The 25,838-nt window shown below is 38.7% G+C and overlaps 1 protein-coding gene across 2 annotated transcripts in view; it reads right to left on the bottom strand.

Moving 5' to 3' along the window:
• Window positions 1-25,838, bottom strand: part of asic1b (acid-sensing (proton-gated) ion channel 1b) — a 167,930-nt gene that overhangs the window by 53,979 nt on the left and 88,113 nt on the right. The window contains exon 1 of one of the 2 annotated variants that reach the window (XM_040007440.1): window positions 1-25,838. This exon is cut by the window's right edge and continues 2,730 nt beyond it. The exons of the other annotated variant lie outside the window; for it this stretch is intronic. Coding sequence (XP_039863374.1) covers window positions 1-672 — 672 coding nt within the window. The 5' untranslated portion in view covers window positions 673-25,838. 2 annotated transcript variants of the gene reach the window in all.

Consider the following 25,838-nt stretch of genomic DNA (forward strand, 5'->3'; position numbering starts at 1 on the left):
CTCTGTGAAGCTGTCGGGGCCGCATTCTATACTTCTGAAGTTACACTCCAGTAGCATTTCCTCCATGCGATGTCGAGTGCGGTTGTAGAACTCATCCATACTGAAGCGAGAGCCCAGCGGGCGGTCTGGCTCTGGAGCCAGGGGAAATCCTGGTGCCATGCCTTCTTCAAAGCCCAGAAGAGGACCCATAAAGATCAGGTCACTGTAGCTCATTTGAGACTTTCGTATGAAGTTGTAGTTACATACAGTTACAGCGGGAAAGGTCATATTGTTTGCCACTTTTTCGTCAAGCATTGTAATATAATCATATTGGAAGTAGTATATAACCCTGTCAACTACTTGATACATGAAAGCAGACAGTGCTAAGGTGAAGACCAGTGCCCACAAACCCTGGCGAAAACCAAACTTACTGTCCTCCACAAACACGTGGTTAGCTCCGTGAAGCGAGCAATTGCCAAAAAAAGTGGCGAGGTCATCTACATCGCTAACATTATCCTCCTCATCAGTGCAATCATCTACCTGACTACACCTATCCAGGCATTCCTGTGAGTCTCCATCACTATAATGTTTCTTTACCCGCTTGTAGTGGTCGTCAAAACCATCGCTACCATATCCCCTGCTAGGTTCGTCATCAGCAGAAAAGGAGATGGTGCACATAATTCGGAGCGGCATGGTGAAAGCAGTGAATCAATAAAGCTGAAGCCAGAAGTCTAAGTCCTTAAAAACTCCCAAAATACTAAAACAATGAAATGATTCAAGAAGAAAAGTATTCGTTATTTGGCTACTGATTCAAAAAACACTGAGCTAACAGGACAAATATGGTCCCAAAAGTCATAACAACTCCTGCATCAAAGCGAACAAACAATCTAGGCACTCTGGTTTCTGCCATCCACACCCATTCAGAGATGAAGTGAGATGCCTTGCTTGGGTTTGTCCTTTTGTCTTGGGGGCAGATCCAACCCTTAGACAATTTCGAAAGAGTGAAGAAAAAAGAGAAGAAGAAGAGGACGGAGGAGGAGGCTAAAGAAGGTGAAGCCACGAGAAGTATAGGACACAGAATACTCCCGCTGGGCCCGGCTACAGGTCACTGTGCTGGGGCAGAGTTTCACCATTTACAGGAAAAAAAAGGAAGTGTTGATGCAATGGGAGAGAGAAAATGTAAGAGCTAAAGCACTGAATAGGCTGATAAATTTTTGCTGATTGCACTGTTTGGACTGAACTCACTCATCCTCTGAAAATAAAATGATCTCAGCACAATTGTGTAATCAAACGGAAATAATACCTAGGTATTATAGATACAGTACAACTGCAGCTAAGCAAAGAGTCAGTCATTAGAATATGCAGTGCAGAGATCAGTGGGATTGCAATAGGATTTGTGTTTGCGATGAGCTTTAAACCAAATCAAGATTTTAATAAAAGTAAAGAGAAAGGCACGATGCTGCTAATGTGTAAATGCTCCTTTAAGAACAATTTGAGTGAGAAGGTAGGCAGTTTACGTCTGATTCCAGCTCAAGAAATTAGCAAACACCAAGGAGAGAAGTCAAGGAATTTAATCAAGACTTCCATTTGCCCATTGTTATTTCAATCTAATGCCTCATTTTATCAACAGATCTTACTCAAATTACATACCCCCACATAGCTGCAAGCAGTTCTGTGGAAAGCAGATTAACTGAAAGCAAATATGTAGAAGTCGTGAAGAGAGAGCGAGAGAAAAAACATCTCAGATGGAGGCTCGCATTATTGAATATGGTGATAAATGCAGATTCCCAGAGGTGGTGTTGGTTGTGATATGAAAAGGAAGTGTATGAAACCGAGCCATCTGTATTGATCCACCTCCATTAGACAACTGAGATTATTTTCAGAAACATGTTGGTGCCAGAAAATGAAATGGTAGATGCATTTAGGGGGATGACAACACACTTTACAATAAAAACCTACACCTAATGGTACCACAGGATACTTCAAAGGAATAGACACACTAAACCTCTAAAACCAATGCAAAACACATTACCTCAACTGATTCGTTGCGTAACGCCTTACCGTAATGTGCCAGTCTGATTTAATTGGAGGAAATGTAAATATCAAGTGAACAGTGTGGATAAGGAACAAGACTTCTGTGAAGACTGTCTAAAGAAAAGAAAAAAACAAACCCCCAAACTATTGATGATAAGAGAGCAAACCACAAAGAGTTGCAGCTTTATGCAGGAGGCTGCTTGACATAGCAGACCCTGATGGGCTGTGGTTCTTGAATATTTATTAATGATCACTAGATAGCCTCCGGTATCAAACCTGACCTAACAAGAAGGTCATGGAGCTCCCCCAGCTGAAGTCTCTGGGCATTCAGTGAAGTACTACTGCATGAATATTCACAAACACTAAGGCCTTAGATTTGGAACGAAATGCTAAGTTGTGAAACTGTGGAGAAAATTAAATTGTGCAACAGCAGTGCAGTGACCCTTTGGATAAAATAAGTTGAGCCTTGTGTGCCAAAATATTTTAATTACTCAGTCTACATCAGTATAGCCACACTGACAGATTTACAATAAATCTGTGTTTGTTCTGGCGACTATGCTTTCCTCAAAATGGATACATCTTGATTGTCTGGCTCCATTTTTCACCATTTGTTTCTCCTTTTATGTCGTTTTATTCCTTCATGTTTGTGAAATCCACTAGAGGGCAACAGCAGCACATCTCATCCTGTAGATGTTCCTCAGGGCTGAAGATGTCATCACAAAGCATCAGAAAACTCGATTGGCAACATTTTAAGAGCAAGAAGATACAAACTGTGAAGCCCAAAGTACTTTTTATTTATCTTTTACATTTTTAGATCGATGCCATTCCTTGGATTATCTGCTTTCTTTCTCTTTGTGAGATTTTAACTGGAATAGCTAAAATGTGACAACGCTCCAGCTAAATTTCTCTGAATGAATGAACGAACAGGTTCAGTGGTTGGCCAATATGTGGGGCCCAGTTGAAATCTGATTTTAAACCTTTGGGGCTTTTTATTTCACTGCTCCATCTCTCCACATTTCTTCTTGTCTCTTGTGCATTACATTTCTGAAATAATTCTTAAAAAGATACCCCTCATTCTGAGATTTTGTTTTTCTAACTTTAACTTTTCAGGGAAACCAACTCTATGTTTTCACAAATGAAAACAAAACATAAACATTTCCATACATTCTTGTGTCAGGTCAAAAGATGGCAGTGTTGAGGTGCGAGCGTTCGCTGCCACTGCTACAGTATACACCCCTGGGGTAGGATTTCAACAAGGCCGTGCATTTCACCATTGTCGGAGTGAGAAGAGCGCAGGGCAGATGAGAGGAGAGGTTTTAATGCTCCCTTTCAAGTTCCTCTCACCAGCTCCGCTTACAGCTAGGATCGACCTGGCGTTGCCATGGATACATCGTAGCCGTCAGCAAGAGAGGATGCACAAAGCCCATTACTCAGAACACGCATAGTCGCACATGTACACACATGGACTCACACATGCAGAGAAACATACCCGCTTTAAAAAAAAAACACCCCAAAACAGAGAAAACATGAAGCAGTGAAAATATCCGCACTTTCGCTTTCCTTTACACACACACACTCACACACTCGTTTTCATATCTTCGTGAGGACATCTAATTGACATAATGCTTTAATAGTCCCTTACCCTAACCTTAACCATCAAAACCTAACCTAACCATAACTTAATTGCAACACTGACACCAAAATCACATTTTGAGACTCAAAAATGCCTTCAAACTCGTGGGGATGGGCATTTTGTCCACATAACTGACTGTAGGTCCCCACAAGTATAGCGTCATGCCAATTTTCTGTCCTCATAAAGATGTCTACACATGTACACACACACATATACACACACAAACTGACAGACTGAACTGATGTCTGATGAGTTCTGATAATTTATGTAAACCTTATTAATCTGACTTTAGTCAGGCTTTGAAGAGAGGAGGGGAAAGTCAAGATGACAAAATAAAGATATCACAAAAAAGAGCTGACACACCAAAGCAACTGTATTACTTGCTCAGAGGCAGTGTTCAATCAATATCCAAGTATTCATATTCCTGCTTTATTGTCAGATTCAATGGATTCGGCACGCGGAGGAAAAACAAAGAACGAGTAAACAAGAACCGAGCTGGTCCATTCCCACAAGATGCTGGGGCAGAGTGACACCAAGGCCAAAGGCAATGATGCTGTTCTCTATAACACAATATTCTGTCTTCACCTTTCAGCTGGGGGGACTGCTATCTGAAAGAGATAGTGTTATTCGAAGAAGCTCCTGTGCTCGGAGGAAACAATATGGAGAGAACAATGACCTATTTTTTTAAGGGAGCTGCTGTTGCCAAACAACACATTTCTCATTTATGAAAGTGCAGAGGTGGCTAAAAGTAACCTCATGACCTGTCATACAGTACGACTCATAATAGGAAAATCAGTTCTGTGATAGACGGAGCTTGACTCACAATAGGAGACAATGCAGTTTAGTCATGTTTACAGATAATGGCTTTTTTAAAAAGTCTCATGAGGCTAACACGTGTCCTGCCATCACTACCTATGCTGGAAAACTCTTAAGATTCTTCCATTTCTTCATATTTTTCTTCCAAACGTCTTCCAGACTTTCTTGTATTATTTTTAAAGTGGTCTCGACCAACCGTTCTCAGGGGTTTCTAAGGTCTTTCAGAGTTTTTCTTTGGCAGCTTTTTCTCTCATTTTCAGTCCAGTTCTTGTGCCAGACTATTTTCAGAGGAACATTTTTTTGTTTGTTAATTCACTGAAGCACTGACCTATGAATCATTAAAGCATAAAAGTGCATCTAACTCAAGAGATGAACCAGTGTTGTGTCTATCCATTTCAATAGTGCCTTTGATACTTTGTTATCAGCAGCCTGTTGCAAAAAACAAATCTGTTGCTGGTTTTTTTTGTTCAGTGTATGAAAAATTCCAGAGATATGAAATGACAGTTTGACAGGCATAAAATAGTACTTTTGCATCTACTAGGTTATTACTAAAAAGCTACTGAAGCTTGAATGCTTGGCATATCTTAGCATGGTGTGACGTCTCTCCTGAAAAAATCAGAGTAATAAAAAGTTTGAGCAAACTGGACACACAGCAATATATAAGAAGTGATAGACTTAAAGAACTATTTGCAGTTGTTGAACAGTATCTCAAAATAATTTTCTTGACACAGGACCTGAGAGATCATCCAGCCTTTTATCCAACACCTTAGCTACTGTTCAGCTAAGCCTCATCAGAAATGGTCGTAGTGGAAGGGTGTTGGTCAAAAAGCCATTCTTTCAGATGGCTAACAGGGAGAAAAGGCTGAGGTATGCAAAGTTACACAAGACCTGGTTTGAAAACCAGTGTAAAAACTCTTGATGGAGTGTTGAATGCAAATTTGACATTTTTGGTTCAAGTTGTCATCAGTATATACAGAGGAGATCAGGAAAGAGGTAGAGCAGTGAGTGTCTACAGCCTGTCTGTAAAACACAGTGGAGCCTCTGTGACAGTTTGAGACTTTATTCCACCCAGTGGTGTTGGAGAGCTTGTCGAAATTGATGGAATTACGAACACAATAAAGTGACATCAGATTTTGATTCACCATGTAATACCATCTGGTGGCAACAGCTTCATGCTTCAGCATGAAAATGATCCCAAACACACTGCTAATGCAGTAAAAGCATACCTGGATAGAAAAACACAGAGTGAAGCACCAAATACCTCCACATTACCGAGGCAGTGCGGGATCATCTTAACAGAGAAAGGAACAAAAGGGAGGCAGCCTCCAAAGAAGAGCTCTGAATGTCCTTCAAAATGCCTGGAAAATTATTAATGAACAATACTTATAAAAATTACGAGAAAGCATCATGTGTTGGAGAATCAATGTGGTCGTACCAAATGCTGACTTTCAAGCCCATTATACAAACTGTGTTTTGTTGTATATACTGTGTTTCTGTGTATATCTGGACATGTTTCAACAACTCAGGGCATCTATTTCCAATTTTCCCAACACAATCTAAAGAAATGAGGAAGGACTCAAGAGCTTTACACAGCATTGTAAAATACACATACATATTTTGGGAAATGTGTATGTGTATCTTTGGGTGTCTGAAAGTGAGAGTGGACACAGTTTACTCACTACCTTCTGCTTTCAAGCGATGGCGAATCAGAAGAATGGTGACTTAAAGAAAGGTGGAATTAAAGGGAAAGGAGCTAAAATGGCTTGTTTTAACGAGTGGATTAAACGAGGCGAAGAACCAAGACCAAGTGTAGGACAAATACGGATTATTTTAACCTGTAAATCAAGCAAAGCCACACTAATTGAATTAATGATAAAAAATAGAGAGGTGAAACCAAGCATGCCAAGTCTACTTTAAGTAAAATAAATAAAATATATAGCAATAATAATCAAATATAGCGATTATGTGATTTGGCTACTACAGCAATAACTCAGAATAAATACACTGAAGGCACTAAGCGAGAAGATTAACGCAGCCTTTGTAGGCAAAAGTCATAATGACACAATATTAATAGATAACAAGCCGTGTCTTTTAAACCTGACGTCATCTAAGAGCAGATTCGGGGAGGTTGTAGATTCACTGGTGGCCTCACAATCACGGGTGCTGACTAATGAGCTTTTATGAGACGAAATGTGGGGAGCTGCTGTTTTTCAGTTTACTGTGTGTCAATTCTGTTTTTCCATTCGACACGCAGGGCCAATCTCCCCCTTACAAAATCGTCAGTGTTTGAAAGTTGTTTTAGCATCAGGGAATTTTATTACACCTGCATACCAGATTTTTTTTTTCTGATTCAGCACACCTCCACACCTTTCTATATGAAAACCATGAAAATCAGACACTGTAGTCATTGGACAAACTAACTGTTACACAATTATAGGTTACTGAATGTTTGCTTTGTAAAAAGGGTGTCTGTAACTGTTAGCATCTCTCTACTTCTGACCCAGTGTATTTTTCTGGCCTACAGAAACCTGTGGTATCACTGTCCCATCCTCCCACTCTCTTGTTCTCTTTTGTGACTCACAGTTAGGAAACAAGACCACACAGTAACCTACAATGTTTGTGCCTCAAAAGTTTAGAGCAGGGGGAGCAGTCTGGAAGAGTCTGCTGCCTACATTTGTGCATTATTGCGGCGTATAAGCTCACCCTGGGTGTACAGTAACGATACATATTGAAAGTGAATGCATTCGACTAAGGTGCAAAAGATCCGCGGTTTGAGACTGTGAGAAGGCACAAATCGCCTTTCTGATCCAACCCACTGTGCCAAATCAAATACGAGGATCAATCCACGAATAGGTGAGCAGCTGAAAGAAGCTTATCATTTTTTTATCAGTACATATTCACCTGCCAGTACATATAGGAATCCATTTACACGAGCAAGTCTATTTCACTCTATGAAGTGAAGCAGGGAAAAAAGTGTAACATGGAAACTGTGGCTGCACACACAAGTCTGCAACAGCCATGATGAAGTTGGAACACAATTCAGTTGAAGTCAATGTATATAGCCTGTAACAGCCCACAGCCCACCTCACTTTCGACACAGCATCAGTGCCAACTAAAGCCTTCAAAGAGAGGTCCCTTCTGGGTCTGAGTTTTACTTTCTTCTGACTATTTCTCTTCCCCTTCACCCCTTCAACTGCAGCTCCTTGGACTACACGCTGACAATGAAGCAATGCAGACAACAAAGGAAGGAAGAGGTTGCTGCTCAGTGGACAATCTGAAGAGGGCTTTCATTGTGATGCAGACCAAAATCAAAGACACCGGCAAATATTTGTTCATACGAGAGCGAGCTCCATGTGGCAGTGACGGCCCTGCATTTCAAGTGGTGTTGATATTTATGACATGCTTGAAATTCACACTAGGTAGTGGCGGGTATCTAATAATGATATGCAGCTGGCAGCAGCCAGGCTGCCAAGTACTTAAAGTGTGAAAAAAAAGACTAGACTGAAATGGACACAGACAAAGCTAAATTGTTAAGGTCGAGCAATTAGCGCTGGATTGAAGCTGTATATGGATGCCAGATGGGATTTTAACAGGAGCAGACAGTTGGAATCAATATAGACATCATATGTTTGCTTTTAAAATCAATGGAATTCATAGAAGCACCAGCCTGTTCAGATCAAAGCCGAGAGTACGAGAGCCTCCTTTTCTCTCTGGTTTTGATTGACATATCAAACGTGAACGCAGCTGGGTCAGAGGGCAATAATTGTGGCTCGCTGATTGTCTCGCTCTCTTTTTTGTGGCACCAGGTTCCCTCTGAATGTGATTATCACTTTAGACTAACCCATTACCTCAGCGCTGAGGTCTCCTCTGTCTCCTGTTTCTCCTTTTCACCCATTTTGAGTCAGCCTGTGCTCGTTCTACCTCTGTTTGATTCATTCTGACTTTATCTCATCGCTCTCCTAGTTCTACCTTTCCCCGTCTGTGTCCCAGTGTTACAAAGATGAGTACCAGAGGGTAAGCAGGCTGCCTTTTAACACAAGAGCCAAGAGGCATGCAGTTATCAAGCAGAATGGTTTAAATATGTCACTTGGTGGCATTTTCATGAAGCAAATTCATCAGGGCAGACCCAGACTCACACAGCTTTGGGATCTCAAGGATAATATCAGTGATTAGTCAGTCTGCGTTGAAGACCTCCATCTGCATCATTTCATAAGTACCAAAAAGTGCTTGTCAAACTCGCTCGGTATGCATGCATCGATTTAGTCCACACTAAAGCCTTTAAATAGCCAATCACGCTTATTTTTGAAGTCATCTTGCATGTATATCACATAAATATGCTGAGGTTGTGGTCTGAAAGTCTGGGGTATTTTCTCTGGCTCAGACATAATGTGTCCTTGTCTGTCTTGCCATTTCTGCAGTCTGACACCAATGCAAATAATTCACAGGAATTATGTGACAATCATGACATTTGCTGTATTGCTTCCTTCCCAGATACGCAGCATTACTTTTTTTCAAAGTCTGGGAAAAATAATGTTAAAAACATTCAGCTAGAAACTCGGTTGTCAGCGAAAGATTTTCATTATGGTTGCTGAACAAATGTCATTAATTTCACACTGCTCTAAAATAAGACTTTAGTTGCTCAAAACTCAGTATGGATTGCGACTTAAATTTCCTTCAAGCGACACAGCATGAACACTCTTGGTTTTGCTCTGATTGAAAGGAGATGGTAGTGACTGAAGCCCTCAGAAACAGCAAGGAGTTAGCTTGGCAATATTTTTTTTTTTTCTCAAAATAACTCTGTGAAGTTTTCCCCAGCAGATTTTTTGGAAGCCAATAAATTATGGAAAACTGCAAGTCTAACTCATTAATGCAGATTCACAGCTTTTCAAAAATGCAGCAATTTCAGCTCAAACTCGTGGCAAATTAGATATATTCGAATGTTATCATACATATTCAGTTTAACCTTTTCTTTCCTCTTTTTTTCCCCTTTCTGTGGCCATTACTACAATAGCTGTCACCTACAGTTAGATCCGTAAAATTGTTGGACAAAGACAAATCAAATAATCAATATGCGATTGAAATGCAGAGTTTGTTTGGGACTCACAGTCATTTTGACACATAGTCCTGCATTTTCACAGGATTAAAAGTAACTGGACATAATTTTAAATACAAGGATTTAATACTTAGATGAGCATCATTGACTGTCAATTACCTATGGACATCACCAAATTAGATTTCCTCCATATTCACTGTGAAGAATGTATGATCGTCATTGCAGCATTTTGGTTCAATCTTATCAGAAAATGTAGCCCTGTGCTAACTATCACCAGTCACATGATCAATAAACACTAGTGCCAACATTGCCTCCATTATCTGTCTATTTGAAACAGAGCATAATGCGTTTTCTTATCATTGTGGTGAAAGCTAATCTTGGTTTCATCTGTCCAAATATTTTTTTCAGAACTATGCAGGGTCTTGTAGAATTTTAATCTGCCCTTCTTGTTCTTGAGTGTAACCTGTGGTTTGCACCTTATTTTACATTCATGAAGGCCTTGACTGTAGACCTTAACAATAATATGCCTACATCCCTGAGACTGGGTTCTTGACTCAACTGGATGCTGTGAAGTATCTAGTCTACTATCCAGTAATGAATTCTGTCATCTTTTGCAGTCTTTCAAGCCTTTTGGTTTTGCTGAGCTGGTCAGTGTATTCATTCTTTTTAACAATGACCGTGATAGTTGAATTTTAAACTCCCGACGTTTTTGCTATCTTGTTCATAGGTTTACTTATTTACACCTAAAGATATGCACTGTTCTTTGGACTTTATATTTAAACTTACAGCAAAAACCTTAAAAAATACTAATTCAACACTGTGAATGGACTTCAGACATTATATCTGCTTTGTTTGTTATGAAACAACAAGGTAGCTGGTAACAAAAGTGCTTGTCAGTCAATTGTCCAATTAATTTCAAGCCTCTGAAAATGGAGAACTGTGCATAAAAATGACTGTAATTCCTAAACAGTTAATGCCAAATCTTTGTAAAACCACTTAAATTATAACCGACAGCCTGCACTTCACTCAGATATTGACTGTTTGATTTAAATCCATAACTACAAAAATTGTGTTGTTGTGACACAGAGTGTGAACTTTATGAGGTCATATTGAGTGCTTGGCAGATGGTGCAGGTAATTATTTGCACATTTTTCAGTTGTAATGCAAATGAAGTATGAAAAAACACAAGATTGGAAAACCAACAAGAACAATAAACATTACAATTAAAATAAAAAATCCCACTAAATCTTTAGAAATTTCTTTTTGACTCTATCGCCACTGACTTTAATGATAACACAGTAACACCATTATGTCAGCTGCTAAAATTATCATTGCGTGAGTCAGAGTCAGAGCTCAGCAGTCAGCAGCTCGCACTGGCACTCAGTTTAATCACTCATGAGCTGGAACACACAATGCTGCTTTAACCAAGGCCAGAGAGCAAGCGAGGCAGGACACAGATATTGTGGGGCACATTAGTGTTCAACACATCAATGCATTTTTGAAAGCAAGCACATGCATGCTGTAAAAAAGCAGTGGGTTTTTTTTTTTTCCTGTCAGCTTTCAGTCTCTCATACAGAGACGTGTGGAAACACACATGTAACAGCTACTTCAACACTGCCACAAAATGTGCAGCCAACAAACATTTTCTCCTTTTCCACTTCCATTCTGCCATAGATGATGGGCTGTCAACTGAGGCCAGATTCAGCTGTTGCAATCACACATGAATATCTCAGTGTAAGGACCCGGTGCATCTGTGTACCCAGTTTAGTATTCTGCACCTCTGGAGAGCAGGAGCAAGGTAGGGGAAACTGGTGGGGAAAAAAGGGAAGGAGGGAGGCCTGTGGGGAGCAAAAGCAGTGTGAGGGAGAAGGTGGGAGCTAGATGCTTCAGCTTGGATCTATTTGTCATGTCAGATAATATGACAAGTGCTCCAAGGAGGAGTTTATAGTAACTAGATTATTGAGGGTACCTCAATTTATTTGCAAGACTTAGAGAGTCAACACTCACAGGAGCCTGACACACTCATCACCATTTAAAACAAGATTGGATTTCGTTCATTTGCTAACTGGATTATATTGTATCTTCTAGTAAAATGAAAAATTTGTCAAGGACGTGGATGATTTGGCTAATTGGGGTAGCAACAGCCACCGTTTTTGATCTCTGCAGTTCCACAAAGAGGTTGTTAAGCAGCCTTAGACCTGAAGGCTTTTATATTCTAACTCTCCCAGCTATCCATCCATCTATCAGGGCGATCACTAATCAGCATATTGCATTACAGGATCTACTATCTTTAAAACATAATGCCAGGTCCTAAATTTGCATGTCTTGCAGAAGGCATATCAATTTCCCTAAGCAGGTGGGTGGAAGGTTTGAGTCACATTTTAATCAACAAACCTCTGTGTCCTAATGAGGCTATCCCTGTACAGCTGTTTGTTCTTCTAAATCTAACTTCTAGGCATGCCTCAGACAAAAAACAGCATCATAAAATGGAAATATGGTGGCAAGTTGACAAGGGAATAGTTGTGCTTTAATTGCATTTAATTCAGTATGAGAGGAAAACAGAAAAGAAATGCAGGGTAACTTGAGCAATTAAAAAACAATTTAAAAAAGGTATTAAAAGAGTTAGGCTTGTTGCCAAGAAATCAGTAATTAAGAGAGAAACGTGTTACGCTTTCATTATATCCTTTACCATCAAAAAATGAAAGCATACACTGCTTACAGTGCCATATCCAAAGAGTGATCAAATATCTTCTGGAGGATGTCCAAAGAATTAATGTTATATTTAATACTTTACATTTACCCCCTCAGCCTTGTACATGGTGAAAAGATTAGAGAGCCATCAACTGGTGAAGATTAGTATCTGGACAGGTGCTGACAGGCGCTCACTATATGAGATTTCCCCATCCCAAATAAGGGCCTAGCGGCTGATTAGAAGGGGGCAAAATCAATACGCCCTTCTCGTTCCCATGCTCAGCTGGAGTACGAGGCACCGAAAGAGGGTCAATGATTTAGCGCACCTCTTGCCGAAGGAAATTAATAAACATGAGAGTGCAAGGTTGTGCTGTGGCATGTATGCCGTTTACATCAGAGAAGCGAGAATGATGGGAAAAGTTAATTCAGGCAGCTGAGACAGCTAACACTGAAAGATGGAAGGTCACTTCTATTTCATTATGGCAGAGTAATGTTTCTCCTCTTTGGTGTTGCTGCTCTCTTGCCATCTCACTCTCTCACTTTGCTGATGTATTTTAAAAATCATTTTTAATTTCTTTTAGCTCAAAGTGTTTGGCCACGACATGTTCAAACATGCACGTTTCTGTTCACACCGGCAGTCAGTGTTATATAGGATAAAAACAGACATAAAAAATACAAGTGTGTGGATTTACATCAAATGGAGGGAAGAGAATAAAACTTTATAAAAAAGAAAGAAAAACAGTACTTTCAGAGTAAAGCCACATGGTATCTACATCAACAAGGGGCAGTCATTAAACTATGTCCCGAGGAGCTGCAGTGACAGCCTCAAGTAGTTTGGTATTATACCTCCATGCCCAATTTACAAGCCAGATGATGTTTGCATCACAGTGGAGAAATTCCTCCGTGAAAACACAGCTTAGGGAAGAAAAGCATCCTCTGTTATCTTAGCGATAAGGACAGCGCTTCTTGCATCTTCGTTATTTCTTTCTTTTTCTAGTTTTTCTTCCGCCTCTAGAGTAAGCTCCTTATGCGGTATGTTTTTCTCCCACTGGATAAAGGATCTGAGAGCCGAAAATTGGTCATATTTTGTTTACGCTTTATTTCACCAATCTTACTGATTCAAGGCTTATGTAGATTTTGATTTACCCAACCAACCTCTACGTTAACAAGACTGTTTTTCAGTATGTCTCTGCACTATATTATTTATGTAAGGAAATAAACTTATTGTACTCCTGTGAACTTTAAGACACTTAAGGGGAATAAATCCTGCCTTTAAGGGATAGTGTCTCAGTCCTCTTTGATAAATGCTGCAAGCTGCTACCTGGCTGGATTAAATAAATTCAAAGAGGAAAAAAAGGACATACTGTATGGGGAGTCACAGTTCATTAGAGCTCTGTGCTGAGAAAGCTGAAAATTATAGAGAAGGTAGCTGCAGTGGGGCCCAAATATAAAGTCAACCAAATGAAAAACCCAAGCATCTTTTCCATCAAGAGGTGTAAAGCCGGTGTTAACCACCAACTTTCAAGTGAATGACTCTGGGAAGCTACTTTGATGTAGTTGACGAGGAGCCAGTAATGAGGTGGTTGACTTTGCTCTCGCTGGAGCCTTATACCTCCCGAAACCTTTTCTCTGCTAATCAAATGACTGCAAGTCAGTATGCTGACAATGTGCTGATGTGTATGTGTAAATACTGTTGGGGGGTGACATCAGCCTCCTGCAAATGATTGAGTCAATTTCTGGGAAGATCTGAGTGATGTTATTTAGGAAATTGCCACTGCAGTATACTTAAGCCACACATCTGTCACTAACCTGCTCCAGTTGAATTTCAGGAATAATGTTTTGCATGAATCAATGCTTTAGCCCTCAAACAAACTGATTGTAAGTAAATTCTAGTTATTGTTCTAGAATTTATGGGATGACCAGATATGTTATATAACATAACAATCTTAAACAATCTTGAATAAAAATCTAGGGAAGAATATATATATATATATATTTTTTTTACCACTAATGATGCTGCTTGTCCAGTGCCCAGGCGCAAAGATTTAATGAATGTCCAAAATGAGAAACATATAAGCCAAGTATGTCACTTCAAGTGCATTTTTTACCTACATTTTCTGCGTTCATAGTTCCATCTGTTTTGACAAGATCTCCAAAACCACTGGTTAAAATGTGGCCCCAAACCATGACAGAGGTGCCCAGTTAAGCCCAGTTCCTGTATAATTTACCTCAGCATTTTCTCTCTTTTCACTTCCTTATGTGAAAAGAGGCATGCTTTTACTCAACCATTTCTGATGAGGCTTCAGGAATTAGTAGATGGATCACCTGAAAGGCTATATGCATCGCTCAGGTACTGTGTCAAGTTTTTCCTGATTTTTTCTTTTCCTGTTTCTCAAGGACAAAACTTTTAGATACGGTTTATATGCTGTAAAAAAGTTTTTGAGCCTGTCACTTCTTTGTTTTGTCCTCCACTTGTTCAATTCCTGCAGTTTTCTAAGGACATTTTGCACATCATGTTGAATTATGCCAGGTTTCTGGGTAACAGTTCTTTGAGAAACACCTTACTGATAGAAAAATACTATTTTATGCCTGTCAAAAGGTGTTGTTTCTGGGTTGTCTGTGTTAGATTTAACTAAAGAACGGGAAACAAATTATGTGTTTTTGTGACAAGCTGCTAGTAACAAAGTGCCTAAAGATACAATTTAAAAATATGTATTTTTTATTTGTCTATTGTGTGAAGTGGATCATCCCTTGAAAAGGCACCTAACTTTTTTCTTGAGTTAGGAGCCCTTTTTTGTTCAAATGATTTATAGGTTAGTTCTGCAACAAAATTTAGGTTTTAAAATATGACTTAATTTATTAAGGAACTAAACCTATCCAAATCTCACCCTATGTGAAAAAAGTAATTGCCTACTAAACCTAATAACTGGTTGTGCCACCCTTGGCAGCAATCAAGTGTTTGCAATAACTGGTGAACATCATTTCACATCGCTGTGGAGGAATTGTTTGCAATTACTTTTTCACACATGGCTAGGTAGGTTTGGATAGTTGTATTCCCTAAATAGCATCTTGTTTTATCTATCTGTCTGTCTGTCTATCTTTTTTAAATTAAAATAAATACAATTCCACCAAATACTGATAAATTCCCTGCAGGCAATACTGCACTGAAAGCACCCAGCTTCTCGTCCCCTGCTGTTGTTTGACTAAAACAAGCAAAAACAAAAAAATAAAAGTTCTTCACTCCAGATAGTGAATTATAGTAAATAGCTGGCCAGGGTTATTTTCACCTTTGTCATAGTGACAGCATGACCAGTTCTTCCTTTTGGCACAGCTTTGTTAACCCAAACAGAAAGGCAAACACTTGCTAAGAACGGGAAGTTACTGTGCTCTTCACAGCTGCAGCTGACACTTATTAGTACTGTTTATTTTCACAAACAGCTAATCTACAATTTTCCTGAGTCTGTAGATGCCATAATTACGTATTACAATTTTCATTTTCTGGCCAACTAACATGAAATGAACTAATGTATAACAGAAAAAAGAAGTATATACTTGGAATAGGAAAATATTTACTTACATACTCTTGTTGAATGTTTTTTTTTCACTTTATACTTGAGAGTTTCTTTAAAATAAACGGATATAATGTGCATCTTTCACCATTTTGGCACCCTTGACAGCATGACTGAATAAAAATGAGACACTGGAATGTGAAAAGGGGACAAAACAGCACATTTGTTTTGATTTTAGACATCTTAATTTAAAACCAGAAAGTGCATGCACTGTAACTGAAATGTGCTTGAAACAAATGGTAGAAGAACAAAGGGTAAGAAGACAGATTGCAATGTTCTTTGTTACAGCTGCTCTCTGCTTATTTTTTTTGACTCTGCTGTCAGTTTACATGGTATCAGATATGGGTCACATCCTGGAATAGACACAATCAGTCATCCAAAATAAAGCAAGCAAGAGCTGCAATTCAGAATCAAGCAGGAAAGACTATAGCATGAATGTGGTCTTAGTAACAAAGATGACTTCATGCTCTTAGCTTATGGTGCAGTTGTGACAGTAAATGTTCTAAGTCATGTTCAAAATAACCAGTTAGAAATTCCTACCAGTCACAGAAGAGAGTTTATTGCTAATGAAAGTAAACTGTATCCCTGTGCTTTGAAGAAATGAGCAAGAAGGCCGTTAGTCTTTGCTGTTTTATTTAATCCTTGTCAAAACCACTATTAACCAGCAGACACCTTAAAGAACAAAACTTGTTTTTTCTTTTTTTTCCAGCCTTAAAGTGGTGCCGTGAGAGGAACCAAAACACTGTGATTAAACAGAAACACAGTAATTGATATTCCTTGCAGGACCCAAGGGCTCTGCCAAACGAGAGATGGGGGAAGACGGAGAAGAGGCGAAAAAACGGAAATGTATTACTCAACGTCAGTAATGACCATAAACATATAAATCACAGGGAACTGAGGCTGTTACTGAGAAAATGAATCAGGCTCTGCTTTGAGGGGGAAGGTTGAAGGGAGCACATGAGAGATGAATGCAGGGATGAAGGAACGGAAGAAGCGAGGAAATGAAGGGAAACTCGCAGACTCCAACAACCCTGCTCTGCAGGGTGTCCACTGGTGCTATATCACAACTCACTTACAATTACTCACATCCAGGCACAGTATTTTTTTAATGACCAAAGCTTGATATATAAACCTTATAGGCACGCCACAATAGAACCCTATATGTTTTCATGACACTGCAGGACACACCTAAGATTTAAGAGCAGCCATCCGGACGAACAGTTCAACCTCAATCAGCTGGAGAGCAGCAAGTCGATCGTGATTTCCTGGCTTAAAAAAAAGATCAATGGTGTTAATGACCAGTTTGACTTTGTCTCAATTCACATGAGAAAACAAGGACACATATAAGCAGGGCACCACTCTTACTCAGCATCTCTGGTGTTCTGTCAGTGTTAACAGTTACAACAAAGCAGAAAGACAATTATTGTTTGGACAGCTGATGACCATTCCCACAATTCATTTTAATTTCTCAATAGTTTTATTTTTTATCCAGTGTGATCAGCTTCAACTTGGTAAGGGTATGGACATTTTTTCAAGCAGCAGTTAAACTGAGAAAGAGATTCAATCCGAAATTTAATGACACTCAGGTCTGCAGCGAAAGATATTTTCTGCTTTCAATCAATCTATTCTTTATCAATTAAGATCACAAATATTAAATACTACATAAAATAGAATAGTCCTTTTCACTGAACTAAATTATTGAATTTACTATTACAAACATGCTTGTTAAGATAATCCTTGATTCTAAATTGCCCATATGTGTGCGTGCGAGTGATTATCTGTCTCTGTGTGTCAACCTTGCAATAGACTGGAGGCCTGGTGTACCCCGCCTTTCACCCTGTGACAGCTGGGCCAAGTTCCAGCCCATCCCAGCTGTCAGAGGGTAAAAGTCCCTTCCCAACCCCCAAACCAAATTATATTCCACATAATTACGCATGTGCATTTTAATGGCACCATTTAAATACTGAAGTATTTTTTGAAATGTATGTATGCATGTTTATTATAGCAGTTTTAACCGGGTACTGATTACATTTTATTTTATTTTATTTTATTATTCATAATATTTTAATGCTTTAAATAATATGAATAGTTTTAAATTCACTGGCTGCTCATTGATTTGTCCAGTGAAGCTGAAATCCTTCAATATGTGCTGCAAAGTTTTCTGTCAGTGAAGAGAGCAGTGTCCTTTGCTGCGGTCTGCTGGGGGAGCACCATCAGGACTAGTGACATAAACAGACTGTATAAACTGGAAGGGAGGCTGGCTGAAAACAGAACACTTCTGAAGCTGTGGTGGAAAGGAAGTCACAGACTGTGATCCATCATGGATAATCCTAACCACCCTCTGCACCAAACATTGGGCAGGCAGCCACAAGGGTACATACATAAAATCTTTCACATCACAATCAATCACTCTTTATAATACTTTTAATATATCTTTAGAATACTTTTATTATTGCTTCAAAACCAAATTACAATAATGCTAACCTCCCTCGGTGCATAATATTCAAAGAGAGATAAATACTGACATGTACGAAAAGCATAGCATTTATGCTTTTATTATATTAGAGGTGGTAATTTTGTATAATTTTTAAAAAATACTTACATAAAAAGGGCAATAGGAGTCCTTTTTAATGATTTGAGTGCATCAGCAGCAGAATTAGACAGTATGTAAAATGATTGCACACTTTTAGAAAATGATTAAAAATATATAAATAAATCTACTTTCGCCTGCTCCCTTATTCGCAAAGGACGACCACAGCAGATAGCTCCGCATGTTTGGCAGGTTTTCACACCGGAAGCCTTTCCTGATGCAACCCCAACGGGATTTGTGTCTCCCAGGAATCTTTCACTTGTTAGGCAGATGTGTAAACCACTACATTATGGAACCACATGAAATATATATGAATATATGCACATATTGGAACGATGTATACAAAGAGCTTGGAAATGAGAATATTGCACTTTACTTCTGATAACAGTTACGAGGTATTTACAGACTGAAATACATATACATATATATCTGAGGGGTGTAAACATACAGCATTTAACAGAAGAATATTGCACACTGAGACTCCACATTATTTACAGACAGAGTTCATCAGTGTTACAGCTTTGGGGAAGAAGCTGTGTGTTCAGTCTCTTTGTCTGCGTGTAGATAGCTCTGAATCGCCTGTCTGATGGGAAGACCTCGAACAAATTGAGTCCAGCGGGAGTAGAGTCGCTGCGAGTTTAATAAATAAAGTATCACTACTGTTCTTATTATTTTATTTATTTTTGTATAATTAACATGTATTTCTTTCTCTACAGTGTTTTTCTTTTACACAACTCGGGGACAACGTCATAAGTTACTCTCATATGGAGCACACAGCCGATGACACGTTTATGCGAAGGTGCTGTCTGAACAGAGTGCACAGGTGGCAAAATACAGGATGCTCATGCTCGCTGTGAATTCACTGGACTATTACATGTGCTATTCACACACTGGCACAAATTGGCAGAATCAGACATCATGCAGACTTTCTACTATAGGGAGCTGGCAGGTTAAAGACCGTTTAATGTCCGTTCCAAATGCATCAGACATTTAAATTTTCACTGGTACCTCTATTGTGTAATGCTTAAAAAACTGTAATGCATGCATTAAAACAGCTTAAGATCATCCCGAAGTTGCCTTTATTCCTTTCTTCAACTATGTATCAGTAGTGAGTAATATATAGATGACACACACACACACTTTCTGACACTGCCAACTGAAGACAGACACAACTCATGAAAATAAGTATGTCACAACAAACAGCAAATATGTTGCTTAGTGATGTGACACAGTGATCACTGGTATCTCAGAGCAGTTGCCATCTCAGATGAAAAATGCCAGCAGAACATGAAAACATTTGCTTCCGACTGAAGGTCTTTTTTTGATGTAGACAGGTGATGCGACGAATAGCAGACACCAATATTTTGTTTTCGCAGTAGTGCTAAAGGAGTATTTCCAAACGATGAAGCAAAACAGCGATCAGCCTAAATAGACTGAATACAGAGTGGTGCAGTAAGCATTCCCTCTTAAGCTAAATGCCTAATTAGTTCATAGAGTGAACAAATTCACGTTGGGCTATGCTAACAACCTGAAGCACTACTTTAAGTACGAGCACCATGTTCCCCAGTAGCAGCATTTAACCAGCTAAAAAGTCACATATTTTTGTTGCTAAGGATGAGAGCTCAGTAATGATTATACTGAAATATCTGCTGCACCTGCAGAATTACACTCTTCAATTATTGCCACATAAATCTCATCCAACAAACTAAAAAAAGCTAGACAAGCAAAATGAATTAACTTTTATTTCAATATATTTGTGCTGAGGTGAGGATACAACAACAACATTAAAGCTTTTTAGTTAACAAAGAGTTCTATAAAGAGTGCTTAACTTTCTTCTCACAATAAATATAGAAAGCACTGCATTGTTTGTGTCTCAGCCACCTAGTTCTATTTAATTAGATTGACTTTTTCCTCAGACTCTAATAAACAAAACTGAATCAAGCATCAGTTTAACAATAAAGTTGCTTTATATAGTGCAACTGTTCCTGAAACTTGACCTCTTCAGTCTCATATCTTTGCCAGAAGCCAGTTTTAGCCAGTAAATAAAAAATAAAATAAGCAGACACAAGTACTAGATGAATTATCTCCATTTGTTATCTTTCTTTTTCTTTTTACTTGAGTATGCCAGTAGCAGTATAATACTTTAAAAAATTAACCCACTACATTAAGTCTCAAAGGGGCCAGCTTTTATAAACAAAGCTTGCCATTCTTGCCACTGGGTATGAGGCAAGCTGAAGTAAAACATCCTAGACACGATGGTTAAAAATATGGCTATTTTTCACAACACTGACACCATAATTTTATGTGGCCTTGATATATTGGACTTGACAGGAAAACAGAATTGAGCTGCAAGTATATTTTCCCACCAAGCCTTTAACAATTTAATCCAGGCTGTAGCTCTTCCTTGAGGAAATCTTTTGAAGAAATTATCTGGGAGGAATTCTGTTATTCTTTCATTTTGACTCTCTTGTGGACTTTTTTTTCTCCCCCCTCTCACTTCTCATTTGAGCATTTGTTCAAGTGCCTTTTTTCTTTCTCTTTTTCTCTTCCTGCCAAACACTTGCACTGCCAGCCTTCACAGCTGTTTCATTTTCTTCTCTCTTCACCTGCCGTTTTCTTTGGCTCGCCTCACACTCCTACCTCTAATTTGAACCACACCCCAGGGATGCAGCTCTCAAATGTGATTGAGAGCTGGCCATTCACTGCTGTTTTTTTTTTTTTCCTGTAGAGATTGTGTTTAGGTCTTTTCGTTTTCTCTGCATCTCTCGCAGTTGTTGTTTTTAAGAGAATGCCCCCTTTGGCTAAACATCCACATTATCTGTCCTGTGGAGTAGTGCAACTGAACTACATCTACATCAATATCCTCCTGAGAAAAAAAAAGTTTAGATACTTAGATTTCTAAAAAAAAAAAAAAAATTAAGTATTGTGCTTGAAAGAAACATGTTGCATTATGTTTCATTGTTCAAAATTATTATTTATTTGATTTTTATCTCCTGTAGTGGTGTAATTTGGTGTAGTATCAGGTCTTGTTTGATAACAGAACTATGTGATGCAATGTAATGACTCCATTTCTGTACGGATTTTTGGTAAATAGTTTAGTTTTATTTTATTAATATTAAAAAAAGCTAGATAACAGAAACAGATCTGATTAAATTAAAATAACAAATTACTAGCTTTAAAAACAACAACTCCATTCGGTGCTCCTAAAGCTTACTTAAACCTGGGCTGTTGTGTCACATCACCCATGACACTAAATGTCAGAGGGCTGAGTGAGGCAGGCAGGATTTTACTTAGAACTGTGGAAGTGGAGTCACACTTGGTGCTCTCGTGAGATGAGGTTGATGATGGTCAGTCATTAGAGCAAGAAGATTACAGCTCGGAGGAGGACATACCAATTTTTGTGGAGCCCGGGAAAGGGCAAAATGACAACACCCCTATGTTCAATATGTATAAGAAGTATTGTGTCAGCTAGCATTCTGAAGTTGTGAGATTTGGTTTCTCAAAAGCCACACAGGACACCGACTTGTGAAAGCAGATTTAGTCAGCCTTGGTGCATTCTGTTCAACAGTGTTCACTCTTTCCAGAGGGCTTTATTCTTTTCCGCCTTATCAGAGACATCAAGGTCATTTGTCACTCTGTTGGATCTTCAAGAATCTTTAAGTGACTATAAGTAGTAACCAGCAAAATCGGATGCTAGGTTATCTGAACCACAGATGTGCTGAAGAATGTTTCGGTTCCAGAATGTTTTCAGTTTTAGCGCTACCTTAAGAAATCAGGCCCTCTCGTTTGTGCGCTCTAAATGTTTGACATTCTTGTTAAATGATACAAAGAGAGTGGGAAACCCACCTAAACGTTTATTCTTGCTTTCTGTCAACATGCACAGTTTAATCTTGTTTGGTACTGAAACAATCTCATTAATCAATTAAGTGGGAAAGAAAAATCAGCTTTAATAATTAATTTATTGCTCAAACACATGCTTATGAAATACATTTATTTTAATACATTTAGTTTCAACTCATATTATGTGGCTTTAAATTCAGTCTGACTTTTTATGTCTTTAAAAAATGCCTTTGTGTTGTCACGTGTTAAATCTTTAAGGATTGATTGATTATTTTTCGGGAACATAAGGAACAGACTGTTTTTCAGAAGTGTGGACTCCTAGAATAATTAATATTTAAATATATTCAGCTCCAAACAAGCTGTCACTAAAGCTTATGAAGAAAAGTACTGTGTCTTTAACACATTAACACATTTAACACATAACACACACCAAGAGGAGCTGCTTTTCCATAGAAACCAATGCCACAAAGCTTCTGGTACACAGTTTCTGTGCTAATGTTAATGCCAGAGAAGATCAGGACAGCAGGTTATTATTATATGCTTCAGCACTAAGTGATGCTGCTCTGTGACTTTATCTGATCTGTTGCTTCATGGCAGAGTTGCTGTGGGTGTTAAACACTTCCACTTTGCAACAATACCACTTATAGCTGGAATATCCAGGAGGGAAGAAATATCACAAACTGACTTGTTGCTAAGTTGGCATCCTATTACACTACCACACTGAAACTCGATGAGGTCTTTCTTTCAAATATTGGGTCATTTGAAAAGACAGACTGCACAGATTGGTTGCTCGATTTTATTCACCTGTGGCAATGGTACCAGAGATTAACAGGTGTGGCCCAATACTTCCTTATAGCAGAAGTTACTGGTGGGGCTGAATTTTGTTAAAACAGGTGACCAAAAGCTGAGTGTATCAAAGCATTTGAAACTTCAGCTACCTACAAGACATACCATTCTAAAATGGTAAGGTAATTTGTCTGTGTTGGGCTGTTCCAACAACATTCATGGTTAACGATATAGTTATTCTATCAATTATAATTTTATAAGGGACAACACAACCAGTCACACCAGTCACAGCAGCTCCACCCAGACCAATGTGGACGTGAAGCTCAATCTTTTATGATTTACAGCACAGTTAGACTAAAAAGGCTAGCAGGTGGATTTGTCAAAACAAACACTATGTAATCTAATGAAGAGTGTATGAATTGCAATCTTTTTTAACAGGTGTTATATAGTAAATGGTTGTGACGGGCAGCAGCCAATTTGTGCTCGTTGGGTAAATCACACACTCCCATTAAAGCTTAAGGTGCTGAAATTTAATTTCAAAATGCATAAGATAGGCGTGTGACTCACCTTCTCATTATTTTGTACTACAAAACTGAATGTGCCGCTGAGTCATTCTCAAATATGATTCAGTCACCAAGCTGCTTCAACAATGGGCAGCACTTATCGTGTAAGTAAGACACTTTCTCCAGTCTGAAATACATTTCACAATTACAAATAATGTTTTATTAATTTGGGATTTGCCCATTGTGTTTCTACTCCACCGTGCATTAACCCTATTACGCAGCTAACGAAGAGAAATTCTGCTTCTAAATAAACCTCTCAGGCACCTCACTGGAATAAAACAATCTCATTTCCACCTTTACATTGCTGTAATGATGGCTGTTACATTAGCCAGAGACAGATTCTCCAGATTGCTTTAGAAGGGTATGGAAATGAGTCTCCGTGCTACTTTACTCACTCTGTCTTTGATGTGTGATATCACAAACAGGTCTGCTTGTGTTTTATTACAGCTGGCACACAGATAGGGAACATAGGGGAGGGGGTGATGAAGGGGTATCTCAGGTGAAGTCTTTTCTGGGTTGCTGAGCACAGTCTAACCTATCTGATAAGCATTATGCTTTTATGCTTTCTTTTATGAATTCTCAGGAGGAAGCCTCATAGCATACTTCATCATGAATGTGCTATGGCAACGCGGCCTAAGGGCGCAAAGTTCCAACTTCTCAGAGGGAGATAAGTGACATTCAGCTATGTAAAAAAACTAATTGGGCTTAACCACTTTCTTTAAACCAGAATAGACTACACATGTTCGACCAGGGTAATAGCTCCATCACTTATTCTCATGAACAAAAGACTCCAGCAGGATATCAGCCTTTTCATCACATCAGTGATAGGTGTCGGTGGCGAAGCTGAGCGATGCCGAAAAGACAGATTTACTGTTCAGTGAAGGCCAATTAAACAGAGAAGAGTGACGCCCCCCTGCATGGCAGTGTAACACTTCACTTGTCCTGAAGTGCTTCACATTGCATTTCCTCATTTTCTATATGCCCAGAGTCACTACTGATTGCAACACTTAAGTGAAATAAGTGTTGCTCTGGCGACCTTCGTAAATAAGAGAATCTGGGGTGAAAGCATGGGGGTGAGTGAAAAAGGGATATAGGAAGTACAGCAGAAAAAAAAGAGGCTAGGAAAGAGCAACTAGAAGTGTGAAGTCAGAAGAAATACAACCAGTGTCGAAGAAAAATATAAATCAGGACCTTTTCTTGCTTACGTTAAAACAAAAGACGCCTATTTAGTTTATTTTGTATCCAATAATTTGACTTTTTTGGTTTTTTAAAGTGTAAGAAAGTGTTACTTTTAACCGAGGAAACAATTCATTTCTTGTGCATTTCTTAGTCTACAGACTAAATATACAACCTCAGGAGTATTCCTGAGAGCAAGACGAAGGCTCAAATCCTTTAGCCTGTATAAGCTTCTCTAAGCCCCAAACCTCCTATTTGGGCAGCTGCATTCTGTGCGTGAAAATGGCTTAGAGTGCTGTCAGGCTTGTAGGTTATGCAAACCACAGCACAGAATTATCTCTCTAAACACGGTGAGTGGAAATTCATTACCTTGGCCGTTGTGTCTCTTAACAGGAACTTCACAACTCAATTTAAGAGTACAATGGTGGGGAAATGTTGTGATTTAAAGTCTATATGGAAACAGGGCAGGACACGACGACCCAAACTAGTTACTTACTTTGCATAGTAAATTTGCTTAAAAGACTTAATGTTTTATGACAGTACAGAAAAGAAGGACAAATTGATGATCATATTTGAAAAAAAAAAGTAGTGACCCCCCCAAATAAAATTAATGTATAATCAGTGAAGAAGTCTGTTAAACAATGAAACTGGCAAAGCTGCAGATTGTAGCCTGTTTAGCTGTACTGGGATCAGCAGGTAGACTAAGTACATCCATTGTTTGAAGAGAGAACAAAACAAAAATGTGACTCAGAGACAATCCCTGCATTGTGTGCTTGGTTGTGCAGTAACATAAACTAGACACAGTGTTTTTAAGTTTGCTGCCTTAATAATGTCATCACTTATGGAAATATATCTTAATATTTATGTATTTTCTCTGAAAAAGCCCTTAAAACAGCAACTAACCAGTGTTAATTAATTGCCCTTGTATTTGCACAGCCCAGTACAAACATGTTTGTTAAATAACAGGTTGATTTTTTTTTTTTAACAAATGTTTAGACAAGCTCCAATTAAAAAGATCCAATTAAATGTGAATCTCAAGACAAACTAAATTTCTGTTTTCTTTCAAGAATGATTAAACACATGGCTCAGATTCAAATAGTACATCTGA

The sequence above is a fragment of the Simochromis diagramma genome, unplaced genomic scaffold (genome assembly GCF_900408965.1).
Source record: "Simochromis diagramma unplaced genomic scaffold, fSimDia1.1 OVJJ01000320.1, whole genome shotgun sequence".
Lineage (NCBI taxonomy): Eukaryota > Metazoa > Chordata > Actinopteri > Cichliformes > Cichlidae > Simochromis > Simochromis diagramma.